The sequence below is a fragment of the Mus caroli genome, chromosome 10, assembly GCF_900094665.2.
Source record: "Mus caroli chromosome 10, CAROLI_EIJ_v1.1, whole genome shotgun sequence".
Taxonomy (NCBI): domain Eukaryota; kingdom Metazoa; phylum Chordata; class Mammalia; order Rodentia; family Muridae; genus Mus; species Mus caroli.
This window is the reverse complement of record NC_034579.1, coordinates 24,579,209-24,606,074: the sequence shown is the minus strand read 5'-3', so window position 1 is coordinate 24,606,074 and position 26,866 is coordinate 24,579,209. Positions and strand designations below refer to the sequence as shown.

General features: G+C 38.4%; 1 protein-coding gene across 1 annotated transcript in view; it reads right to left on the bottom strand.

Annotated features, from left to right (window-relative positions):
* Positions 1-26,866, bottom strand: part of Themis (thymocyte selection associated) — a 211,972-nt gene that overhangs the window by 135,533 nt on the left and 49,573 nt on the right. The window contains exon 2 of the mRNA XM_021174738.1: positions 25,275-25,436. Coding sequence (XP_021030397.1) covers positions 25,275-25,436 — 162 coding nt within the window. The remainder of the gene's footprint in view (positions 1-25,274; positions 25,437-26,866) is intronic.

Below are 26,866 nucleotides of genomic sequence, written 5' to 3'. Positions count from 1 at the left end.
AAGAGAGGCCCATTGGACTTGCAAACTTTATATGCCCCAATATAGGGGAATGCCAGGGCCAAAAGAATGGGAATGGGTGGGTAGGGAAGTGGGGGGCGCTATGGGGGACTTTTGGGATAGCATTGGAAATGTAACTGAGGATTAAATAATTAAAAAAAAAGTTAGAATAGAAAGAAAAAAAAAAAAGAAAGAAAGGCATGGTGGCAGCAGCAGGAGGCAGCTGGTCACGTGACACCCGCAGGTCACATGACACCTGAGGCCAGGGAGCAGAGAAATAGTGAACACTGGTGCTCAGCTTGCTGCTCTTTTTTATCAGTCTGACAATTAGCCTGGGTCTTCCCTCCTCAGTGAACTTCATTTAGAAAATCCCATGAGGTTTAGGGGTTGGAGAGATGTCGCAGAAGCTAAGAGCACTGACTGTCCTTCCTGAGTTCAATTCCCAGAAACCACATGGTGGCTCACAACCATCTGTAATAGGATCTGATGCCCACTTCTGGTGTGTCTGAAGATGGCAAAAGTGTACTCACATACATAAAATAAATAAACCTTAAAAACAAAACAAAACAAAAAAAACAACAAAAAAAACCAAAATAATTCAGAATCAATATATTTACAATATTCAATTTTTATTAAAATATTCAATATAGCTTTTTATTTTTTTAGGAATTTTTCGGTTTATTTTGTGGTTCTTTGAAAATGTACTTACTTTTTTTCCTATTACCACCTATTGTATCACCCCCTAACCTCTTGGCCTGCCTTTGTTCACCCCATCCCTCTCTCAAGCTCCTTTTATTTCCTTATACAATTATATTCCTCCATTCATATCACATATACATACATGATCAAGTCAGGTAAACATTCAATATGCAATCCAAATATATACTAAACAGTTAGAAGTTAGTTTATAACTTTATATTTATAAACATATGTTTATATATGCTATTGATTTATACTTTTTGCAACTTAGCATCTTACAAAACTTGCTTAATTAAGAAAATTCTCAACTTTTTGTTCATTTGATTCTACTAGATTTTTGTGTATGTTATTATTATCTGCAAATCATAGTCATCATCTTAATGCTGGAGGTTTTCTGATTCATCAATCCCGGGCATATTTACTTACAACCATTTCTAAACCAATACTAAATAAGATTCAAGACTGATGCCCTAATGGCACATCTGATGAATCATTCACCTGGTGGTCCACACCCGCCTGCAGTGCTCTGATAGCAGTTAACTCTGCCCTCTGTCTCAGACATCACTACTCTCTGAGGTTCTGGTTAAATTGTAATTTTAATTAGAGTGCTCTATTTTAAAGTATTTTTAAGTTTTATTTTATGATATAAGAATACGAACAATCATTAAATTGCACTCAATTTGCTATATTACAGGTACAATTTGTTATATTAAGTCCTGTTCTGATGAAGCTATTAATTCACAAATACAAGAAGAAGATAGACAGTTTAATTTCTGTCTTCAAAAAAGGAAGCTTGGTTGGTCCCTCACAATTCCTTAGTAGTAATGTAAAAATGGCAGAGACACTACAAAATTTGATCTAGACATATATAGTAAAAAAAAAAAAATGTATTAAGGTCTGGGTAGTAAACTAGGATCCAAGGACTAGGTTTGATCCTCACGATCACAAAACACACACACACACACACACACACACACACACAGAAAGAGAGAGAAAGATTCAGTATGAAGAAGGTTGATGCCAGAAGACCAAAAGTTCAAAACTAGCCTGAACTACCTAATAAGACCCTGACTTAAAACAAACAAAAATCTTTAAAAACACTTTTATTTTTGATCCAACAATTTCTAGACAATGAAGGTGTTAATAATCAGAAGTAAAAATAAAGTATTTATTTAAAAGATTAATTATAATAGAAATTACATCACTGACCATTATCAAAATAGATTTAATAACTATGGGGTATGCACGTGAGAAATAAAGAAAAATAAAAATAGTATGTTGAAGAATATTTACTGACACAGGCAAGTACACAGAAATGAACTTTAGTCTGTTGGGTTAATTCATGTGACTACCTGTGGGTGGATATTCACTGTACCTAGAAAATAACATGAAGATATATCACATATGGATGATGCAAAATAGCCCTAGCACCAAAAATTACAGGGTATGTTTATTAATTTTCCTTCATTTTCTCACATTTTCTAATTTTCTACAACATATTTATAATGCATATAAAATTAGGAGAAATTGATACACTTTAAACTTCAGGGCATAAAAACACATTCATCAATGTCTATAGCTATACTTCCTTATAATTGCTAAAACTTGGAGAAATTAGGAGGTTTTTCCAATGGGAGACTGGACAGTTCACATACAGAAAGGAAATATCAGGTGCTATATATAAAAAAAAAGACAGAAAGAAATGACTCGTTAATCCATGAAAAACTATGGGAAACCTTATTGAGGGAATGAGCGAAGAAAATCTGAAAAGGCTGTATTACCACATAATTCCAGTCATGTGATGTTTAGAAAAGACAAGACTACAGAGTCGGTAAAGGTATGGCAGCAGAGAGGCTACAAAGTGTGGCAGAGGACTCTCAAGGCAGCGAAACTATTTCTTATGACACCATAATGGCAAGTATGTGTTATTATACATGTTTCAAAACCCATAGAATATATGACACCAAGAGTAATTAAATAGGAGCTATGACCTTTGATAATGACCGGTTCTTTGACTGCAACACTTGTATCACTCTGGTGAGACTGTTGATCCTGGCTGGCACTATGCATATTGGTTTGTGGAGTCAAGGAGGATGTGAAAACCAGCTTGTGTTCCAAAGATTCTTATTAAAAGAAGCAAGATTGAGGCCAGCCTGGTCTACAGAGTGAGTGTCAGGACAGCCAAAGCTACACAGAGAAACACTGTCTCGAAGAAGAAGAAGAAGAAGAAGAAGAAGAAGAAGAAGAAGAAGAAGAAGAAGAAGAAGAAGAAGAAGAAGAAGAAGAAGAAGAAGAAGAAGAAGAAGAAGAAGAAGAAGAAGAAGAAAAGGAAAAAGAAGAAGGGAAAGGAAAGGAAAGGAAAGGAAAGGAAAGGAAAGGAAAGGAAAGGAAAGGAAAGGAAAGGAAAGGAAAGGAAAGGAAAGGAAAGGGGAAAATGGAAAGGGGAAAGGAAAGGGGAAAACGGAAAGGGGAAAGGAAAAAGGGAAAAGGAAAGGAAAAAGGGAAAAGGAAAGGAAAAAGGGAAAAGGAAAGGAAAAGGGAAAAAGGAAAGGAAAAAGGAAAGGAAAAAGGAAAAGGGAAAGGAAAAAGGGAAAAGGGAAAGGAAAAAGGGAAAAGGAAAGGAAAAAGGGGAAAGGAAAAAGGAAAGGAAAAGGAAAGGAAAGGAAAGAAATGAAAGAAAGAAAGAAAGAAAGAAAGAAAGAAAGAAAGAAAGAAAGAAAGAAAGAAAGAAAGAAAGAAAGAAAAAAAGAAAGAAGCAGTAGCAGCAAGATAGAAGGCAGGATTTGTCCTAATTTTACAGCTAGATATTATTATGAAGGATGTTATAAACAGCCTCTAAATCCTTGAAACAACGTTGAGTATAAGTAACATACAATCTTACTGTTCTGTTAAGAGTGAAAGACCTGAACACCAGTGTTCATAGTTTTCAAGGACAACCTAGATGCTCTCATGATGGCCTTTCCATGATGTTGCTCTAAAAACCATATCACTGGGAGAAGTACACGTACAGGAAAAGATGAACATGAAGTAATAAAATAGAGCTTAGAAGGAGGCACAAATAGAGAACAGCAGCAGCTGGAGAGTTGCCCATTTTCAAACAGTTGGTTTTTTGATAAAACACTGGTCTAATGCTAAAAACAATGAACATATAGGTGGAAAGCAAAATACTGTTTTAACCTAGAATTTAAAATCTATTTGTCTTTCAGGTGATATATGTGATTGCTAGAAATTTAGAAAAAGAATCTATGTTTTAAATGTGCAAGACAGGTGACCCCAAAATTAAAACAGTATATTACCACAAAAGGCTGGCTTTCTTCTGCATGCTAATTTGTATTTTCTCCCATAGTTTGTACAGGGATCCCTTTTTTGTCAGGAAAATATTTTGTCTAATAGTCACAGCTGAACTTAGTTTGCATAAGTGAGCACAGTGGGAATGGCATGGCTTATGAGAATCTGACCCAGAAAATGTGGAAAACTAGTTCCTGCTTTGGAAGCAAGTTCTGTGAGACAGAGTTCTGTACAGAGCCACTCTGAACTCCCCTTCGTCCTCACAGCCAGGCAGGCACAAACGTCATGCTTCTTTTAACAAGCTTTCTTTAAAAAACAGATCAAGATACTACTTACCAGAAAAGTATATTTTAAATACACTTTTGCATAATGTTTATCAGATTTTTAAGAACTCATACTTCACACAAATGAAGAAGTGCCCATGATTATAAGCTGTGGAAGAGATGCACACTTCAGTGGGAGGATGAAACATAAGCAATCTCTGCTTAGCTTCGGCTGACTGCTTCTGTGAGAAGCACCAGGACCAAAAGCAACTTAGGAAAGGAAGGGTTTATTTCAGCTTACAACTCTCGGGTCCCAGTCCATCAGTCAGGGAGGTCAGAGCAGGAACTCAAGGCAGGAACCGAAGCAGAGGTCCTGAAGGAGCACTGGCTTGCTTTGCATGGCCTCCTAAGCCTGCTTTTGATATTGTACAGACCCACCTGCCCACAGGTAGCACTGCCCTCCCAGTTAGCAGGGCCCTCCCACACCAATCATTAACCAAGAAAGCACCCACACTTTTGCTTATCAGTTAATGCTATAGAGGTATTTTCTCACCTCCTCTCAGGGGATTGACTGTGTGTCAAATTGACAAAATAAAACAAAAACATCTATCTGTTACAGGACCCCAAACCTTAGTAGACCCCCCCCCCAGACCTTAGGACAACTGACTTTGTGATGAATTCCCGTTCAGTCTGTAAAACTCAGTAAGTATGCAGCATCACCTGCCAAAACTAAAATAAAGCCTACTCCATCAAAGTCCATATAATTCTGGGAGCATTTCAGAACATACTTAACATGCTTTTTAGTAACTTTGCTTTTTTTCTTTAGTTCTGCTCCTGGCTAACGATTCTTGCTTCCTGAAGTGTCAACCAAGAATATGGGGTTTTTTTGTGCTTAAAAGCTCACCTTGAGAAAGCCCCATGGCTATATTAGCATGATCTGTAGTTTCTATCTGGCTAAAAAAGACTTTCTATTGGCTTAAACCCATGTATGAGCAGTCTTTTCTGGTGAATACCCCATAACACAGGCCCACTGAATGTACGATTACAGTTATTCCATGAATTAAATATATCAGTCTCCAAATAAATTCACTTAAACACATGTTAATGAATTCGGCATTCCAAAACCCAGGCAAAAATCACATATTTATTTGATCATTTTTATCATTTTATCAAAACCAATTTTATTTAGAAGCACTTTATTGAGCTAGTTTTAATAAATAGTTGGCTAATAATTTTTAAAACTTTTTCATATGCTCAAGAAAGCATGTAAGATGATTTTTGTCTGAAGTTGCTGAATTTGGAGGTGAGTTTATTTGTTTGTTTGTTTGTTTGTTTGTTTGTTTGTTTTTTGAGACAGGGTTTCTCTGCATAGCTCTGGCCATCCTGGAATTCACTCTGTAGACCAGGCTGGCCTCAAACTCAGAAATCCACCTGCCTCTGCCTCCCAAGTGTTGGGATTAAATGCATACACCACCACTCCCCAGCTGGAGGTGATTTTTAAATGCAGTACTACATAATACTTTAATGGACCTACTAGAAATGTTTAATTTATTATGTAGCTCATTTCTACTAGCCAGAGCTAGCGCACATTTAAGTAAAAACCACTAACTAAATGACTTTGGACTTTACTCTGCCTCTCATTAACACAAGTGGCAAATGTGAATGGATATAACTTATACATACACACATGTATTCAAAATGGTGCCTTCATGCAATGTGGTAGGAGAGCGCAGGGTGTGGAGTAACAGGGGCTAACCCACCCCTGAGCTTTGCTTTTACATCTTCTCCAGGCTCCCTGACTCCTGAAATAGGATTACTGCGCAGTAATACAATTCATAGACTAGGATATAAAAATACAAGAAGAAAAATTTCTTCAATCTAGTCTTGCAATTCTAGCAGCAGTTTTATGGGTGGATCCAGATAGCCTATGAGCATATGGTTAAGAGACACAATGGAAAAGGTAAAAGATTTATAAGATTTCAAGGGAAACCAGAGTATCAGAGATACAGTGTACAATTGTCATTTGGGAAAAACATCATTGCTCATCATAAAGATGTAGGGAAGCAGTTTCTTACAGGGTATTTCTCATGGCTAACCAGGAGATGATTGTTATTCACACTTTCTCATACCACAAAGGAGGAATAAATCTTTCAAGAAAGTAATCTAGGAATTTGGGTTCTGTTTGTAAACCAAGTATGATGTGATTTAGCAATCTATGCAGATAATGCAATCAGCGACCAAGCATCAGGATATATTTTTGTTGTGTTTGGCAGCAACTGCTAAGTTTTCTAGCTCAGCCAAGAGAGCTTTGAAAAGAACAAACTATTCTTCTTGGGCAGTTGGTTTATTCCCACAGAGAAATATAATATTCACTTTTTATCTTTTAATGTAGTTGAGCATTTGGGAGGTGACAAAATGGAAACATATGGAAGCCTTATATTATAGTATATAAATGGGTGTGTGTTGAAAATTCATTCTCCTGTCTACCTTTTAGCAAAGAAGATTTGTACCTGTTCCCCAAAACATCTCTCTCAAATCCCCACCGACCTTTCCTGCCTTGATGCTTGTTTGTTCAAGCCGGAGCTTTTAGACGCATGCGTTTGTTGCAAAGGTCTGTATCTTTTGTCAGTGGGTTTTATTTACTTGCAAATGAAACGTTGTGGGATCATCTCTCCAGGTCTCACCACCAGAAATGAGTATCTGTATTTAAATACTTCAATACAGGGTGATGGAACTCATCTAAAATGATAAAGCAGGATAAAGCAGGAGTTGCTAGAAGTTACTTCCTGCATAAGAACAGCAAACTGCTTCTTAGCAATTTCTAAGGAGGGCTTAGAAATTAACCAAGAAGTTGGAGAAACTGAAGAATTCATGTATGTGACTGAATCTCACAAGCAGAGTAATCAAGTCCCCACCCTCCATTGTCTCCATCCAAAGTTTCATGGGAGTTTTGGAAACCAGCAGCCTAAAAACATCATACTGTGGAAAGAAGATGGCTGAAGGCTCTTCAAACACAATTCCAGAAAACTGCAATTATTTACTGTCTAGTACCTCGCTAAGCCACACTAGAGAGTCATCTTTATTATACTAATTTTTTGTTCATTCCATGGCAAAAAAATAAAATAAATTTAAAAAAACTCTTCTACTAAAAGCATTTGTCAAAGACACAGTAGGTAGTCCTTGCTGTCCTCAGCTGCCTGCAATGACAGTGACGACCAAGGGTATGGCATGAGAAGTTTAAAATAACCAGGGTCCATAAGATGTCCAAGGACACTGAGATGCCTCAACAAAACTGCAGAGGGTTTAGAAGGCCACATACTCATCATGAACAATTATGCCCATGTACAGGATTCCATGTTAAAATAACTAACAATAAAGTTCAATGTCTAGGCTTCCTTGGCCACAGTTTCTAATGCATTTAATGGATTCTAATAGATTCAATGACATAACCCAAATAAAGATAGAAATCACTTAACAAAAGCTTAAGACTTATAGATTTCAACTGAAGAAAAAAAAGATTAAGAGTTGTCTGAAAAAACAACTTTTTTTCTAAAAAAAAAAAATATTTAGTAGCCACACATAACAAAGAAAGTGGACTTTAGTAAGGAAAATTGGTAACCAGTTAGCAGTAAGAAGCCTCAAGGAGAGGAAGGGCAGGTTTTTTAGTGTGTCTACATTCAGCTCTTAGAAACATTCAGATTTCAGGGCCACGTGAGATTAACAGCGATAAAGGTACCTGTTGCTGATCCTGGTAACTTAAGATAGATTTCTGGATCCGTGCAGTAGAGGAAGATAACCAAGTACCAAAAGTTATCCTCTAAACTCTACATGATCACTGTAGCATGTATGTGAGCCAGGCATGTTCACATACAAGAAATAAACAAAAATATATTAAAATATATTCAGTTTTTAAGAAAAAGAATGAATCAGACTAGAGAGACAGACAGACAGACAGAGACAGAGAGCATGGAGCATACATGGGAATGGGGGAGGGGAATGAGGAGAGAGGGAGTGGGAAGGAGAGAGGCAAGAAGATGAAGAATCCATGAGAGATGGTGCCTGACAAAGCCTAGACACCAAACTTTACAGAGAAATAATTTGTGCAAGTTACTTTAGATTCAAGGAAATTTGGTTTATAGAGATAAAGGCATGAGAATGCTATCTTACAAAAGAAGATAACTAGTCATATTTGGAGTTAACTGTGACTGCCCAGAGTATGAAGAAGACAGAAAGTGAACGTAACCCCAAGATCTATCAGACACAAATGTGCACAGGAAGATGGAAATTATGAGAGTATAAACAGGGGCATAGAAAAATCACAGATCAAGAAAAACTCACAAAAACCTTCAAAGTGAGACTTTTTTTTTGGAAGTGAATCTCTGAAAGACACTCAAATTAATTAGTCCAAACTATATTGTTAAAAATAAAAATGCTCCTTGTAATCTGCAGGACAAACACTAAAAAATAGTGTAAAAGTGTATATTATTTCTAAGTCTGGATTCTTTAAATGTCTATGACGTGTGAGCTGAAAAGTCTAGTCTGACATTAAGTACACATCTGTGATTTAGGAAAGAAGCCTAGGCGGAAAATGATGGCTGTGTATCTGCAGATATAAATGCCAATGAAATTCTGTGTGAGAGATGAAGCTGGAGTGGGACAACCCAAGAGACAAGGAGATGAAATTCCTCTCCAAGGAAATCCAAAATGCCCACAAGAAAAACTAATTTACCAACTCAGAAACGAATGGAATTTTATCAAAGCTTACCTAGCCCAAGGCACGGATGATAATGCCAGCTAGAACACCGGCTGTTCTAGCCTTCTACTTTAGAGGAGGAAGATAACCATCGCACAAAAGCAGCCCACCGTCCCCATCCTGTCCCACCTAAGGGCAGGACAGATTTTCATGAAAGTCATAGTTCAGAGGCAGAGGCTCAACTTGAGAATGAGAACTACAGAAGATATATCCTTATCCTACAGCTTGTCATCTCTTCATTATAGGCATATATAGTGCCTGTCACACTATATGCCTCAGCAGCTGTCACTCATGGCTGATGAGCAAGAAGAAAATTATAATACACAACAAAAGTACACATTTTGATGAAACAAAATAAGCTCTATGGTCAGGCTCACATATTTGAATCACTCTTAGAACAAACGGGGGGGGGGGGCAACGATCTCAAAATCTTTTAGAAAAACAATCAAGAAATACAGTAATGCATCTTTAAAAGTCCCAGAATATCCAAGGACCATAAAAATCAGAAGATGCAAACTATTCATTATAGCAATGTCAAGAGAAGATATTGCAGAGAAACATGAAGAAATAATAAGGAACGTCTTTCCAAATTAATGCTAGACATAAAAGCAGATTCAGTAAAGAGATTTGGGGAAGCCAGAGGACACTGAGCAGGACAAAAGGCAAAAACTGCATCTCAGCATACTATAGAAAATTTACCAAAGAATTCTGGGGGATGAAACATCTATGGTAGGACAAACTAAGCATTGAATCTACTAGAACTAGGAAACTAGACAGTGAAGTGAAGTTCATGAAGTATTTAAGGGAAGCAGCCCATTGACCTCAGTCCACAAGTAGGGAAATTGTCCTTCAAATATGAAAGAAATTAAAGCACTCCCCCTGATAAAAATCAAGGAACTCTGCTGTCATTAGAGAACTGCCTCACAAAGAAAGTGCTAGAATTTATTCCATATGTGTGTGTGTATCAATGTGCATGTGTGTGCATGAGTGTATGCATGTATATATGTGTGTGTCCATGAACATGTCTGGTCATTCATTTGCATGTGTGTGTGCATGTATGCATGCATGTATGAGTATATGTGCATGTGAGTACATGAGTGGACATGTGTATGTATGTGTATGTACATGGGCATGTCCTTGCATGTGTTTGCACATGTGTATGTGTACATGTATCAATGTGTAACACAAAAAACTCTCTTTTAGCACCTTTAAAAGATCAAAAAAATAGGATAATATTTGGCTGTAGTAATGAAAACAAAGAGAGAAAGTAGACAGAAATACCTCAAATCAAAATAGACCGAGATCTCTGCAGATCCTGTGTCACTGCAAGTGTTAGTAAACACACCATATGAATGAACACATTCTCACCATCTTTCTAGCCTGCTTGAAATAATCACCTCATCAAAAAAGGAACAGGACCTCTCAATAGACCTATATTTATATTGGATTAATAATTAATGACTTCCTGACCACAAAATGCCAGGCCCAGATGGGGTTCACCAAAAAGTTCTTATAAACATTTAAGAAAAAAATTATGAAATACACTGTTAATATTCCCTAAAGATAAAAATAGGGTGATACTTTCTGATTTAATCTAGGATAATCCCAACATTATTGTAATGCCAATGTAATAAGATGTAGCAATATAGTTCTCGATGCAGTCATTACTTTAAGTGTAAGAATCCCTCAAAATAACAAATTAAATCTTATGCTGGTAGAAAAAAATTATACTGCATGATCACTGTGTTTTTTATGTACCAATGTAAGAATAATCTGACATTTAAAAATTAATTAATATGATATATCATATATACAAGCTAAAGAAATAAAATCTTATGATCACACTAATAGAACACACTAATAGATGCAGAAAAAGCATTTGATATTATATTCACGGAGTACAAGAAAAATGATAGCACAAACCTCAGCAAGTTAGAACACAAGGGGACTTGCCAACACAATGGAGAGCTTGCTAATTAGATGGTAGTAAAGGAACACACAACTTCTTTCGTCTTATTTTCAAAATTGCACTAGTCACCAATGGTAGTAGGCTCAAACAAAGGTTTCTTTGTTCACAGAGAGCACATTTGTTCATGTAAAACATCTTAAGGAATCAACAACAACAACAACAACAACAACAGCAAATCCTAGTTAGTGTTGGATAAAACCATCCCTGAAGCCAAGGGGGCAATTCCAGCAAGAAAAAAATGGTTATTTTTAAATACATATTTTTGTAAGCAATAGTCAAGCAGTAATTGAAAATTTTAAAATGCCATTAGTATACTTAAAATGATGAGCTGGCAAAATGGTTTAGGAAGCTTATCACCAAACCAGATGACCTGTGTTTGATCCTCAGGATCCATATAAAAAAGAACTGACTCTCACAAGTTGTCCTCTGACCCTTACATGAACATCTTGCCCCATATACACTTCCCCCAATAAATAAATTAATAGGTAGTGAAAAATAAATTAGATATCTCTAAATGCAATGGTTTTAACTATATCAATATACATATTACTTCTCTATGAAGAAGAATATAGAATTCTGAGAAAAGCAAAACTGTCTAAACTAATAGAGTAATATTCTACATTTATGGCTAGAAAGTTTCACTACTGTAATAAAAACTCAAGTCTTCCCACCTAGATCTGTAAATTAATCATAACTCCAGTCAAAATGCTGGGAAGTTATCTTATGAATATTAATGATAACTTACAGTTGATATGAAGAGGCAAAGAATCACAGAATAGGTAACATTTGGAAGAAGAATGACAACTTTAAAAGAGTTACCTGACATCAAGACTTATTACAAAGTAAACAACAGTATAGAAAAGGTGCTGATAGTGAAAGGATTAAAAGACTGAACAATGTGATACAATGTACAGTGCAGTAATGTTTCCATAGAGGTATAACCCACTAAAGAAAACAAAAGAAACCTGATCCAGTAGAGGTATACTTTGCAACAAAAAGGTGCTTGACCACTGTATGCGAGAAGTGAATATAGAACATACAACCTTTTAAATATTAACTCAAAATACAGAGCAGGAAATCCCCCAAATACCAGGTAACTACTTAAGAAGTCATAAGTGGCACTAGATTTGAAGATGAACATTAGATACAGTTGTAAAGCACAATCTAGAAAAAAAACAAAAGATAAATTAGACTTAAAAAACTTCCATGAAGATGAGAATGAAAAGGCAAACCACAGATTTAAGAAAAACTATTAACCAAAGCAAAATGTTATCGAAACTGGACATCACTCGCATACAGAGTGCATAATGTAAGAAAACCCATAGCATAGCTTTTAATGGGCAAAAAAATCTTCAACTATCTCATCAAAGAAAGTTCATATTCTACCTGGGAATTACAGCTTTAAAATATGACTTTAATATCATACACTTGAATGTATAAAATGGCCAAATGCAGACCCTGATAGAGAAAATTCCTGGAGAGGACATGGAACAGGGATGTTCATTCATTGTTCATAGTAGTACAAAATGACATTTTGCAGTACGATCTGGTACTTTTTAAAAATAAACAGACTGTTACTATCTTTACTATGCAGTCCAATAATCAGAGTGGGGAGAATTCACTTTTTTTTTTGGTATGTTTGGTTGGTTGATTTCGGTGTTTTGGATACTAAATCTCACTAAAGTGACCTCTACTTAGGTTTTTTTTTTTTTAATGAACCCAAAACTTCTCTATGTAAATGTAAAAATCTATTAAAATGCAAAGGAACTAAAGTGGAATGCTAAAAAATACTCATTATGGAAAACGTAGACAGCAATGAAAAGTAAGAAACATGAAAAACAAGTGGCAAAATAATAGCACTAAATTCTTTACTATCAGTTATGATATTAACTAAAAGCAGATAATGATTAAACCACACTTAATATGATAGAAGAAAAATATCAAAGCATATACTCTGTGTATCAAAAGAGACTTTAAATTTAAAGACATAAGTAGGTAGAGAGTAAAAATGTAGATGATGGCCTGTACAGTTAGTTGTTAAAAATAAGAAAGCAAAAACATTGAAGAAACTATTTTAAATCAGAAACAATATAGCAAGGCATGTTGGTGCACACTTGTAATCTCAGCTCTCAGTAGGCTATAGCAAGAATATTGTGAAAACAGTAAGCTTGGCTACAAATCAAGACAATGTTTAAAAATAAATTGGGACCAAATTTACATTTTAAAATGTTACTACTATAAAAGGTAACATGAAGTTAAAAGAGACTCTCCACTCAAAACCACTAGCAATTATAAATATAGATACACATATCCCCAGACTCTCAAAGTACATTAAAAAATACACAATTTTAGGAATCCAAATAATACAGGAAGAATGAGGAGGAGGTGAAGGAAAAGAAGAAGAAAAGAAGGAGGAGGATGAAGAGGAGGAGAGGGAAGAGGGGGAGGAAGAAGAGAAAAAGAAGAAAGAAGGAGGAGGAGGAGGAGGAGGAGAAATTTCTTTTTAAAAAGATATATATTATTTGACGTCATATATTCTTTGATGAGCATATTCTACCCCCTGACCCTATCCCACTGACCTCTCTTTTCATGCCCATAAGCTTTCCTGTTTATTCTTTCTTTTCCCTAGATAACTCCTATTTACTTTTATTTAACACACACATACATGATTTTAATAATGGATGGATGCACTGTTGTGAAAGATCAAGTAGAAAAGATCACCTAGGTGGTGTAAATAACTCTATAAATGAACAAGGATCTTTAATGGACTTCTATAATGGTAGAATATATATTCTTCTACACAGAGTATAAAAACAAGTATCAGTATATTTTTAAATTTGAATTTCAGAAAGTATGCCCTCTGATAATTGAATTGAATTAGAAATCAACCATAAGAGGAAACTTGAAGAGTTAAGCAAATAAAACAAGATGTTTTAAATACTTTGCGGGTGTCTTCCTGTTGTTTAGTGTCTTTAAAAAGAAAAAATATATATATTTGTTATGTATAGAGTTCTGGCTGCACATATGCCTGCAGGCCAGAAGAGGGCACCAGATATCATTATAGATGATTGTGAGATACCATGTGGTTGCTGGGGAACACAGGACCTCTGGAAGAGCAGAGAGAGAGAGTGATTGTAACCCCTGAGCCATCTCTACACTGTTTAGTGTCTTTTTCATGCATTTATTCCGTGTTTAAAATTTTTCATTATAGGTATCTTTTATTCCCCTGGTTTGGTTCTGTCAAAAAAAAAAAAAAGAATTTTGAAGCTTTAAGAAATGTGATAGAATTTATAAGTTTCTAAACAGCAACGAGGAGAACAACTTGGTAAACAGACAACTTTAGAAGAAAATCTTTGATAGCCACACAGAAGATTAGAATCTAGACTACATGAAGAACTCAAAATATCTGAACAACTCACTCAATAAATGGACCAATGTAACTAACAGTTTTCAGAAAATGTGTTCAAAATCCTTGGGCATCCAAAAATTACAAAGTCATACAGCATTAAGATTCAACCTTATCCCCACCAGAATGATTATCATTAAGAAGATAAACCACAGCAAGTTCTGGCATGGAAATATCAATGATTACAGCCCCATAGAAATAAATATGAAAGTTCCTCAATAAACTAAGAGGAGGATGAGCATATGACCCAAATACATCAACTCGAGCTACAAGCCCAGAGCCTATAAATGAACAGACTGTAGAGAGGCTGTCATCTGTATGTTTATTGCTGCACTGTCCACAGAAGTCAAGTTATGGAATCATCCTAAGTAGCCATCTACAGAAGGACTGATAAAGAACTTGTGCTGTGCTTGCACAATGGTGCTATATTTAACCATAAAGAATTGCATTATAACATTTGCAGAAAAAAATAGGCACAGCTAAAGATGACGGTGATGTCATTGTTTCCATTTCTCATTTATTTGTGGATCCTAGGTCTTCACACATATATGTAAAATGACATAGGGTGTACATATATGTGCAGTCATATTTTAATAAAGAAGCAAGAGTCGACATGAAATGGGAATGAATGGGAATATAGGAGAGGTTAGAAAAGAAAGGACAGTGAATGTATCCAAAGTACATGACAGAGTCACGGGAATGAAGCCTATCACTATGCATAATAAATATATACCAATAAAAACATGTGTTAAAAGTACCATAGGGCTTTTAACTTTTAAAATATAATTGGAATTTAAATGAAAAGTTTTAATGTGGAAAAAGCATATGTTACTGGTAAGATCTGTGATAAAGGACCTTGATTCTGCTCTTTCCCCTAGTGATAATGAAGAAAAAACATTTATATAGGATCTTGGAGTCTTTTTTGGCAGAGAGCATTCTCTAATCATCCTTAATCACCTCTGTTTTAATTCTGACCCTTACAATAAGGCTCACTTGTAAACATCTTTAAACTTTTTACTCAATTAATGAAAAAAAATCATGCTAAACCCAGCCCAAAGGAAGTTCCAAATAGTGATGACCTTAGACTTCAGCCACTACCCAAGTGTTTTCACTAATCCAATAAGAAACGATTCCTCTGTCTGAAAATTCTGAACATTTAAACTTAGTGAATGTTTATTCTCTACTGAGAATTACAATGATAAATGATTTTGCTTTTGCTCTTAGCCACCTTGTTATCTATTAGATCACGCTAGTCCAACAAACACAAAACTAACTCCAAATACATGTAAAAAGCAATAAGTAAAATAATAAAGGCATAAAAATACTTAAGTTGGGGTGAAAGCACATGCCTCTACTCGCAACATTTTGGAAGCAGGAGCGGGCACTCTTTTGTGTGTTTGAGGACTGTTCTACAAAGGAAGTTCCAAGCCAGAATGGGCTATATAGTGAAACGCTGCACACACACACACACACACACACACACACACACACACACACCACATTCATAAATATATATACATGTGTATATATGTACATATGTGTATATGTATTATATATACACATGTTCACATATGCATTCACATTCACATTCACATACATATGAGGAGAACAATTACATCTAACTTTGCTACTTAGGAAAGTTTTCTATAAAGCCATGGTTCCCAACCTCAGGTTGATGTTAGTCCTACCTTGGGAGCTTTGAAGAATCTTCATGACCAGACTTTGCCCAAACAAATCATGATACCTCCTGCATCACAACTTTCTAATCTCCCTAGATGAGGTCACTGTGCAGCCAAGCTTGAAAACCAGCCATCATTTTGAAAGACCAGGAAGGATATAAAAAATTGGGTAAGCTTTCGGTTCAAAGGGACAGAGAATTGGAGCACTTGCAAGAATCTTCTCATTAATATAACCAGTTTATTTTTACTCTCCAAACATCAGGTCAATTATAACATTCTCTGAAAAGCATTTTCTACTTCCCCAATGATATCAATAAGAATCTTAATGACAGTAATATAAGTTATCACTATTTTTATGAATGTTGCTATAGTCCAGATGCCATAGCAAGCACTTTAATTATGTTTTGATATGATCCCCCACAAAGGCACCAGGAGACAAGTAGGAATATCAGGATTTAACTTTACATACGGTGGGAAAAAAATAACATGTCAAGGTAATTCAATAAAAACATGGTGAAATTGCTTGTAGAACTACAAAATTCATGCTCTGTAACATGACCTACTGATCCTATGCAGCTTCTCACATAGCCCAGGCATACGTTAATCATACTGTAGAGCATATTATATTGTAATGTGTTTGTGGTTTTTCATTTGCTACTCTCTTATTCATCCAATTGACAGGTTTTTTTGTTTTTGTTTTTTTTTAATTTATCCTCAATGTGTATGGTGATAGAACTATGAAGACTGGAAATTAGTAGTGCAGAGCACATATCAACAAATAACTTGACTGGCCAAATCCTGCTAGCCACTCCTTTTTAAAAATAAGAGTGTTTTGAGCTACAACCACGGCCATTGGTTGATGGGTTTGTTACCTGCAGTGACCTTCATAATAAAAGATTGCTGTAGAGTAGTTATGGCAACAATCTGGACACAAAGCCTGAAAATTTACTATCTAGCTGTTTAAAGCAAGTTTGACAGCTCATAGTCTAGAGCACAAGACAAGTAAATCTAATGGCCATCCAATGATACACATGCTGTGGTACCCACACTGTCGGAATGAGGAGACCCAGGTAACCTGCCCCTGTCTCTTTGCATCGCCCCTCCCTGAACCAGAATGGCCAGCACTTCCTTTCCGCAACCTTCTTGCAGCCTTTGAAGAGGGCAGACAAAGGGGAGCTGGAATGTGGCCTCCTGCCTAGCACTGTACACCGCACTCCCCTTTTCTGATAATTCTAACCAATAGCACTTTCCTGGTGTAGATGGCTCTTGCCTTTGAAGGAGGCAAGAGTTAGTATCCTTGATGTGATAAAGCCCACTCCTGAGCTATGGGAAAGAGACAATTAAGTGTTCCCAGACGGCTGTGACTGCTTTGTAACAACACGCTGGCCTCCTATAATGGGATGAGTTACTTCTTCCCAGGTCAAAGAGGTCCTTCTCCAGCTGCGGAATTCCGCCTCTCTGTCTAAACAAATGTTATCAATTTGAAGGACCGCACACCTTTCCCCCTACTCAATCATGTAATGCCAGGCCTTGAGCACCCCAGCGTATGCATCTTCCTATATTTATATCTCAAACCCCTGAACTTGAGCATCGCTTTTCTAACCTGTGCAGCTGGAAGGTCTGTGATCGCACCCACACTCATATAATAAAAACTCTCTTTGTTTAGTACATCAGTATCGCAATTTCTGGCGGTCTTCTGGGGTTCCCATGAACTGGGCATAACATTCTGGGACTCTTCTGGGATTCCTCAGCAGATCTCCAGAGCCTGCAATTGGGAGAGTCTAGTGCCGGCTGGTGAGTGGTGAGTGTCAGTATTTCTGTACTGGATGTGTCTGTTCTGTTCTGGAAAAGCCTCGAGGTGTTTGGAAAAGCAGCAGAGGGTGGCTAGAGCATACTCACTGGAGAGCCACCAATGCAGGGACCAGGGAGACATCCCTGGACTTCCTGAGGGCTTGTCCGGTACCTGTGGGGCGAGTGGGGGTGGGGGGAATTTGTGACGAGGAAGGGCTGCTTTCCTCCTTGCCTCACTTTCACTTTCTGAGGCCAGAGTTTGTGAGTCCTAGTGTTTGGATATATTTTTATTTCCAGTCACTAAGTGGCTACTTCGTGCGTGTGGGTCTGTCTGTTGCGTCCCTTGAAATGTTTTGTTTCATGTTGTACTATACTTTGATATGGGACAGACTGATTCTCACACCCTCAACATTTTAAGCTCATTTTAAGGAAATGAAAACTAGAGTTCACAATCTCTCAGTGGATATGAAGAAAGGGAAAATGCACACACATATACCAGCTCAGAGTGGCCAGCCTTTCTAGTTGAATGGCCGCCAGAGGGGACCTTTCACATCCCTATGGTGTTAGTAGTAGATGACAGAGTGCTCCAAAAAGCATGGGGACACCCAGATCAAGTTCCCTACATAGTGGTTTGGAAGGGTTTGGTTAATGATCGACCACTGTGCGTTAAATCCTTCCTCTTCCCTCCAGCTAACGCTTCTTCATCATGTCGGCCCTGGTGATGGTAGAATGTAAACAGGAAGTCCTCAAACCTCCTGTGCCTCTTCACCTCATTTTATAGGCCACTGCATCGGAAGATGTTCTCTTCCCATCTCCTTACACACAAGTTTCAGCTGCGCAAGCTTCCCACAGGCACCAGCTTTGGCTGTACCAGCTCCATCCCTGCCCATGCTCCCCCTACCCTCAGAGGAGGTGCCACCAGCCTCAATAGTATCAACTTCAAGAATAGGCGGGGGGGGGGGGGGGGGGGGGGGGGGGGGCTGCACAGGGAGAGGGAAGCAGGCACTCAATGCCTCCTTAGGCTATAGAGCTGGGCAGATTCCACTGTCTTACGCCTAAGGGCAACAGAATCAGCTGACCAACAGGAGAATCAACCCCACCATTATTGGTCCTTCAGTACTGCTTATTTTTATAATTGGAGGAGAGAGAATGCCAGACTCTCTGACTATGCTAGAGAGCTCATTGGTCTCTTAGACAATATCCTTTTTACCCATCACTTGAAAATGATTGTCAGCAGCTCTTACAGATCCTCTTTACAACTGAGGAAAAGAAACGCATCATATTGGAGGTCCAAAGAATGTTCCAAGTCCTAAGGGCACTCCACCCCAGAACCCTGTTGACATAGACAAAAGATTTCCCCTCAGGAGACCGCTTGGGGCTACAATACCGGTGAAGGGTGGGAGCATTTCCGAGTCTATCACCAACCTCTAATGGCAGGTCTCAGGTCAGCCACTCATCAACCCAAATTTGGCTAAGGTTTATGATGTCAGACTAAAGGATGATAAAGGCCCAACAGAGTTTCTCAAGCAGCTTATGGACACGTTCTGCCATTATACACACCTAAACCCTGAGGAGACTGAGAATTCTAACACAGTAGCGCTGGCATTTATAAATCAGTCAGCACCCAGCCATCAGAAGGAAGTTTCAGAAGTTAGAAAGACTAAGAGAGAGAAATCATTGAGAGATTTAGTGGAGGTTGTGGAGAAGGTATAGTAGGGAGACTATTGATGAAAAGAAGATTAAGACAGAGAAGCTAATAAACAGAGATCTAGCCAAAGTCCTTCTTGCCAATAGTAATCCAAATTAGAGAGAAAGGAAGTGCCAACTTCAAAATATTGCTGAGGGGAAAAAGCCTAGAAAAGGTTGTCAACCAATCTTAGCTAAGAACCATTGCACCTGTTGTAAGTAAGAAGGATACTGGACTAGAGAATACCCAAAGAGAAAGCCAAAGAATAAGACTATAGTCACCAAGAAAAAACAAAAGATTGAGAGAGTCGGAGAACAGACCCCTTCCCCAAGCCAGGGTAACCCTTAGAGTGCAGGGAAAGCCTCTGGAATTCCTGGTGGATATTGGAGCTTAACCTTCAGTGCTTGTAAAGGCTGAAGGGCCATTCTCTACTAAGAAGTCCTGGGTCTAAGGGAACACAGGCACCAAATAATATTCATGTACTACCCGAAGAACAGTGGACTTGAGAATGGGATGGTAACCCATTCACTCATAGTCATCCCTGAGTGCCCCTACCCCCTACTGGGGAGAGATCTCCTAGCTAAAATGAGGGCCCACATACATTTTAAACCTGGGAAAGTCCAGTTAATAGGTCAGAACAGTGATCTGATCCAGGTGTTGACACTTGACTTGGCCTCTGAGACTGAATATAGACTATACAAGGTAGCCCTAGAAGGACAGAAACATTTCCAATAAAGACTGAGACTACTACAAAGGTAGTAGCTAAGAAGCTGCTAGAGGTTATCTCACCCAGGTGTAGATTCCCTATATGATAGGGTCAGACAATGGACCAACATTTGTGTCCAAGGTAAGCCAAGATGTAACAAGATTGAATGGAGCAGACTGAAAATCACATTGTACATACTGACCCCAAAATTCAAGACAGATAAAAAAGATACACAAAACATTAAAAGAGACCTTAATTAAATTGATCATGGAGACTGGTGGAGACTGGGAGATGCAACGCTCCTTCCCTTCGTCCTGTATCAGGTGAGGAACTCTCCTTATTGAATGGGATTAACCCCTTGAGATTAAATATGGTGTCCCAACCCCCATTGTACCTAACCTTCAGTTGACAACTATTACAAAATTAAAAGATGATAAATTAATAACTAAGACCAGAGCAATCAAGTGGACTCACAAGTATGTTTGATCCAAATTGTATGCCCTTTATGAAGCAGGCCCAAATCCGGAACCACACAAGTTTCAGCCAAGAGACTGGGTCTACATTCAGAGATTTCCCTGGACATGCTGGAGCCCAGATGGAAAGGACCTTTGATTCCCCCTTCCTGGAGGAAGAATGCCAGATTCCACAGTTGCCGAAATGGAAAGTTCAAAAGAGCACCAATCCTTTCAAGTTAAAACTAACCTGGTCTTGAGCCTACTGTTTTTGTTAACTATATGTACTACAGCTCCTAACCCACATAAGCCTGTTGACCTATCCTGAGACTGGCTATATCATTTCCAACTAGCCTGTATGCAGAGGCTACTTGGGACACCCTGGCTTCCATATTTGGCCTTTGATTTGTGCTGGCTGGCTGATAACTCATGGCCTGACACTTAACAGACTTTACGAGATTCATACCCCAAGTGTAGTTGAGACTTTTTATATATGTCGTGGGGTGGGGAAAGAGCTGCCACGGGTGGGGTCCTGAACAGTTCTACTGTGTTGCTTGGGGACACGAAACACCAGTCACAGGGTACCGTGAGTGGAGGTGTCAAAGAAGACCTTATCATGTGGCCACCAGCTTCACATTGTCATAGGCAGCAACCCAAGATTGTTTTTATGTTAGACTCTTGATGAGGCCAATTGCAAATCCTCTGCCAATAGCTGAAAGACCAAATCAGGCTTTGACAACCCCCAAACCTGTGTTAATACCATCCCTCTGACTAGTGACTACTTTATTCCTAGTCACCCAATTGCAGGGATCTTCAGTTCCAGAACTTTTCCTGAAACACATAGAACCAGTAGACCCCCTCCAGTCAATAATGTTAAAGAACTTCCAAATTTAACTGTCTCCCAACCAGAACTTACCACCTCTTGTTGGTAATGTTATAAGGCTAGACCCCCTTTTATGAAAACATTACATTAATAGCTAGATATAATGTGTCTAAAAGAGATACTACATATAGATGGTCACAAGAAGGTCCAGCTTTAACCTTGTAGACCATATCAGGGCAAGGTACCTCCCTGGGGAAGGTCCCTCTGTTACAACAGCACCTCTGCAATTAAACCAATCCCACCATTCATTCCAAATAGACTATTCCCCCAGAACAAACATGGTGGTCTTGTTCAATGGGACTGACCCCATGTGTGCATGGAGAGGTCCTTAACCTCTACCTTCAAAGAGTTCTATATTCTAGTCCAGTTAGTACGCTGTATAGCCCACTATTCAGAAAAGACAGTGCTGAGAACTCTGGTAGGACATGTTGAAAGAGACCTCATGAGACAGAAAAGGGAACCCATCTCCTTAACCTTAGCTGTAATCCTAGGGACAGGACTAACCAGAGCAGGCACTGTGATAGCTACACTGACTTTACAGAAAAAGAATTACAATAACTTAGAGTCAGACATAGATAAACGTATCCAACACCTAGAAAAATCCATCTCACACTTGTAGCATAACATGGACTTTTTGGCAAAGGCAGTACTAGAAAATGGATAGGGATTAGACTCAGTGTTTCTGCTACTAAGAGGGCTATGAGCCACTTTGTGTGAGGACTGTTGTTTCTATGTCAACCATTCTGAAGTTATTCGAAAATCATTAGCCAAAGTCAGAGAGAGTATAGATAGGTGCCAAAGGGAACAGGAAAGTTCCAAGAGTTGGTACCACTCGCTCTTCAATTCCTCCCCTGGTTAGCAACTCTCATCTTCACTCTTGTGGGACCTCTAATCATCATTTTACGACTCCTCAATTTTGGGCCATACATTATCAATACATTATCAATAAGCTTTGTCAATATATGAAGCAGAGGCTGGGAACTATTCAACTGATGATAATGAGGTTACAGTATTAACAAATTAGCACAGACAACCCAGATTTCGGAAAGACCAAGATTGGCCTCTAAAGTTACTAGCAGAGGGAGGAGTAAAGAGACACAGGTAACCTGCCCTCACTTCTGCGAATTAAATCCTGCACTCTCTTGTCCCTATACTGAGCCAGAATGACCAGTATCGCCTTTCCCTAACCCACCTATGGCTTTTGAACAGGGCAGACAAAGGGGAGCCCAACCTGGCCTCTGTGTCTGGCACTTAACATTACACTCCCTTTTTTGTAATAATTCTAACCAATAGCTTTTTTCCGGTGTAGATGGCTCTAAAGATGCAAGAGTTACTATCCTTGATTGATAAAGCCCACTCTTGAGCTATGAGAAAGAGACAATTAAGTGTTCCCAGACAGCTTTGACCACTTTGTAACAACATGCTGGCCTCCTATAATGGAATGAGTTAGTTCTTCCTAGCTCAAAAAGGTCCTTCTCCAGCTGCTGGATATTGCTTCTCTCTAAACAAATGTTATCAGGTTTGAAGGACGGCACTCCTTTTCCTCTACCCAGTCATGTGATATATATATATATATATATATATATATATATATATATATATAATCCCTAGACTCAAGTGTCACTCTCCTAACCTATGGAGTAAAAAGGACTGTGATCTGGGTCCACACTTGTATAATAAAAACTCTCTTTGTTTATTACATCAGTATCACAATTTCTGGTGGATTCCTGGGGTTTCTGCAAACTCAGCACAACAGGAACATTAGAAAAATATATATGAGTAGGATGTAGGGCAACCAGTTCCTACAGGTTGGAACCTGTAGGTGTTGGAAACCTTGGTATCCTTACCTAGAAAAAAAGGAGCAACCACATCAGTGAGATCATGTGCACAGCAAGAAAGGCAAGTGACTATTTAAATAGTAGAATGGATATGTTTATGTAACGCTATATGATTCTATATACTTCATGAAAATGTAGTTTGATTTATTTTTATCATTTTATTGGAGAGGGATATATGGGCAGGGTCCTGTTATATAGTCCAGCTTGGCCTTGAAGTCATGATATTCCTATCTCAAAGTACTGGAATCATACACATTCAACAGATTTCCTGACTCTCATTCAACCATCTAGAGATACACATGGCAAAACGCACTTCTGGAAAACAGCAGTTCTGGGTGTTATTGCACAGTAAAGTAACTACTGTTAACGATTATAAATTGTACATTTCGAAAAAGCTGATAGGTTCTTACAATTTTCACCATAAGAAAAAAACTAAATAAATGATAAGACATGGATATTTATCTCTATTTAAATATTATGTATAGATGCACTATGAAAATATTACATTACTTCATTAATGTGTTTATGTTGCTATGTAACAATTAAAAATAAAGTAACTTTAAAGAAACACTAAATAGTTATTTGTTAACTAAAATGACTAGTTCCTAGTAAAAGAAGAAAGAAAATGCATAACAGTTTGTCCTTTGTAGATATGGAATTGATTGACCTATAGGAATCTTACCTTCTTCAACCCACACAACACACAGCCTAGTTTGCGAAGTTAGCACCATTGCAAACTTGTAATTCTAGCACTCAGCAGCCCAGGCAGGACACTCTTGAGTTCAATGTCAGTCTGGATTACTTGGTGAGAAACAATAGCAGCAGCAGCAGCAGCAGCAACAACAACAACAACAACAACAACAACAACAAGAGAAATGTTGCAGTGTGGGGCTGGTATAGACCATGCCGCCACTGAGGTAAGCTGCAGCTTTCCGACTTGTTGGGCTTCTTTTTGAAGTGACAACTGCCCTGCTCTTCTGCTACCTGCTGAGAGGCTAAACCTGTTTTCCTGAGAATTTCCTGAATGAGGGGCCAGCCTGGCGACCAGAGCTGACGAAATGGCTCCAGGCACCAAATGTGGAGCTGGCAGACTAGTGCTAACAACTTGGCAACAATACATCAAGAAGCCTGGCATGGTTGGGGTGGGGGGTGGGGTGGGGGATAGGCCTTCCCCCTTATAAGCACGATCTCTTGGTCTCCATTAATCTCTCGCAGTCTACATCTTTTTCAGCCCCAGCCTGCCTCCCAGGTTTACCCAGTTGATATTGGCCACGGGCCAGTATGCAACATTGCAGGATATTTGATCACATTTGATCAGATTGTGAACTGGTAAAACTTTGTAGTGTGGCTCAGCCCTTGTACATTCCTTTAATCCAAGAGCTAAATAAAGTCTAGGTTAAGAGTCAGAGCTGGCCAGGCGTGGTGGCACACGCCTTTAATACCAGCACTCAGGAGGCAGAGGCAGGAGGATTTCTGAGTTCGAGGCCAGCCTGATCTACAAAGTGAGTTCCAGGACAGCCAGGGCTATGCAGAGAAACCCTGTCTCGACCAGTGGACAGAGAGTGAATATAAGTAAACAGAAAGTAGGGATCTTAAGCTGGGAGGTATTTAAGACAATATGAAGGAGAAGAAAGAACTTTTTCCTTCTAGGATGCTGGTGGAGTAGGAAGATCAGCTGGGTGCTTTCTTGGCCTCTCTGAGCAAGGAGGCTTTCACCACAACTCCTGGCTCTTAAATCTTCATGTGCTAAAATCAAACAGCTAGGATTTTTGTTTTTTAAAACAACAGAGAAATGACCACTATTATATTCATATGGAAAGCTATCATTTCTGTTTTCTGTGAAGTAGATGCAATCGACTATACCTGGAAAATTCATGGGCAGCTCAAAAGGCTTCAGAGACTCAGAACCTCCAATAGCGCCCTCACAGATTTCAGCCATCATCTTCTTAATTTTGAGACCGGTGATTTTAATCACTTCTCCTGTTGACAAACAGCATTCATTGCCAAACATCTCATAAACAGACCCTGAGAAGAAAGAAAATAAACTTTAAAAAAAAAAAAAAAGGTTCAACAGTGAAGAACAAAACAGATGTGCATTGCCTCTAAACTGTTCTTACTCAGTTTCTTCCTTAGCTAAACAGAAATTTAACCTGACTATCAAAAATGTACCATGCACCAGGAAACACACCCCTCCCCAGCCAGAATATTTGGTACATTTTACCAGGTCAAAGAATTAGCCCGTATAAGTCAGCAGCAATTATAGCCTTGTTTGAATATGTACTGCAAACAAGGCTATAATGGAATCCAAGACCCAAAGTCTGAGTAATGTGTATACCAGGACTTCATACCAACAGCTTCCTATTTATTTTTCAGATTTGCTTCTTGTCATCAACATGATTTTAAGTTTTCTTGCCCATTTTTATCTGTTGCTTCTTGACAAGCTGGAGACGATACTCAATACCTTTATGGCAATAGGTGGCAGACCAACCCAGCAAAACAGAAAAGAATCACTTCGGTTCAGGATTTCAGCCTCCTTGACAAACCTTTCATCCCAGATGCTAATGTTAAGGCTTTTGTTCATTTATGTTCTTCCTGTGTCTCCTACTACAAGGAGAACAGGCAGGGGAACAATCAGATCTGAGCTCCAGACAGATGAGTGGCTATAGTTCTGGAGAGTCGGCACTAGTCTAAACAGATCTCGCGGCATATTTCCTGAAATATAATTGTGTCACAAATGAAGGGTAACTCACAACTGGTGTAAAGAACATTACACAACTGCAGGCAATCAAATAGGATAGCAATTTGTCCCTTCCTCCGTGGTGGCTCAAAGCTTCTTGACCATACTAAATGTAAGGTTATAAGGACAAAATGCTAGTTTTGTCTGCTTTTTTGAGTTGTTCTCTTTTGAAAAATAAACTCTCTTTTTTCCTTTCTTCTTTAGTGTTTAGTCTGCTAAGATATTATAACCCTTTCACAGCATTCATGGTTTTTGTAAATGTTTCTAAAGTTGGAATTTTCACCTATTTCAAAATGTTCTGATCATGTCTGTGTCTCAACATGTATCACAATCAAAGATATCTGAAGGGACTTGATATGCATAGGGACATTTACACAGAGGCGTGGCCACCACTAGGTAACCAAAGAAACAACTGTCCATCAGACAGAGAGCAACAGAGACAGAAAGAGACAAAAACAGAGAGACTATGGCGAGTAGTTACTTTCGTGGTTACAAACAAAATGGTAGTCACACATTAAAAAGCAATTTTCTGTGTTAGCATTTGTATGATGTTCTTATCCTAATATTAACAAGAAGCTAGAGGCTCTTCCGGTCAGAAAAGGACCGGGGCAGCTAGGGTGCAGGGTCTGCTGACACTCACCAGCTACCCACAACACCCTCCACAGGATCTTAAGACTTCTGGTGAGTGGAACACAGCTTCTGCTCCAATCCAATTGCG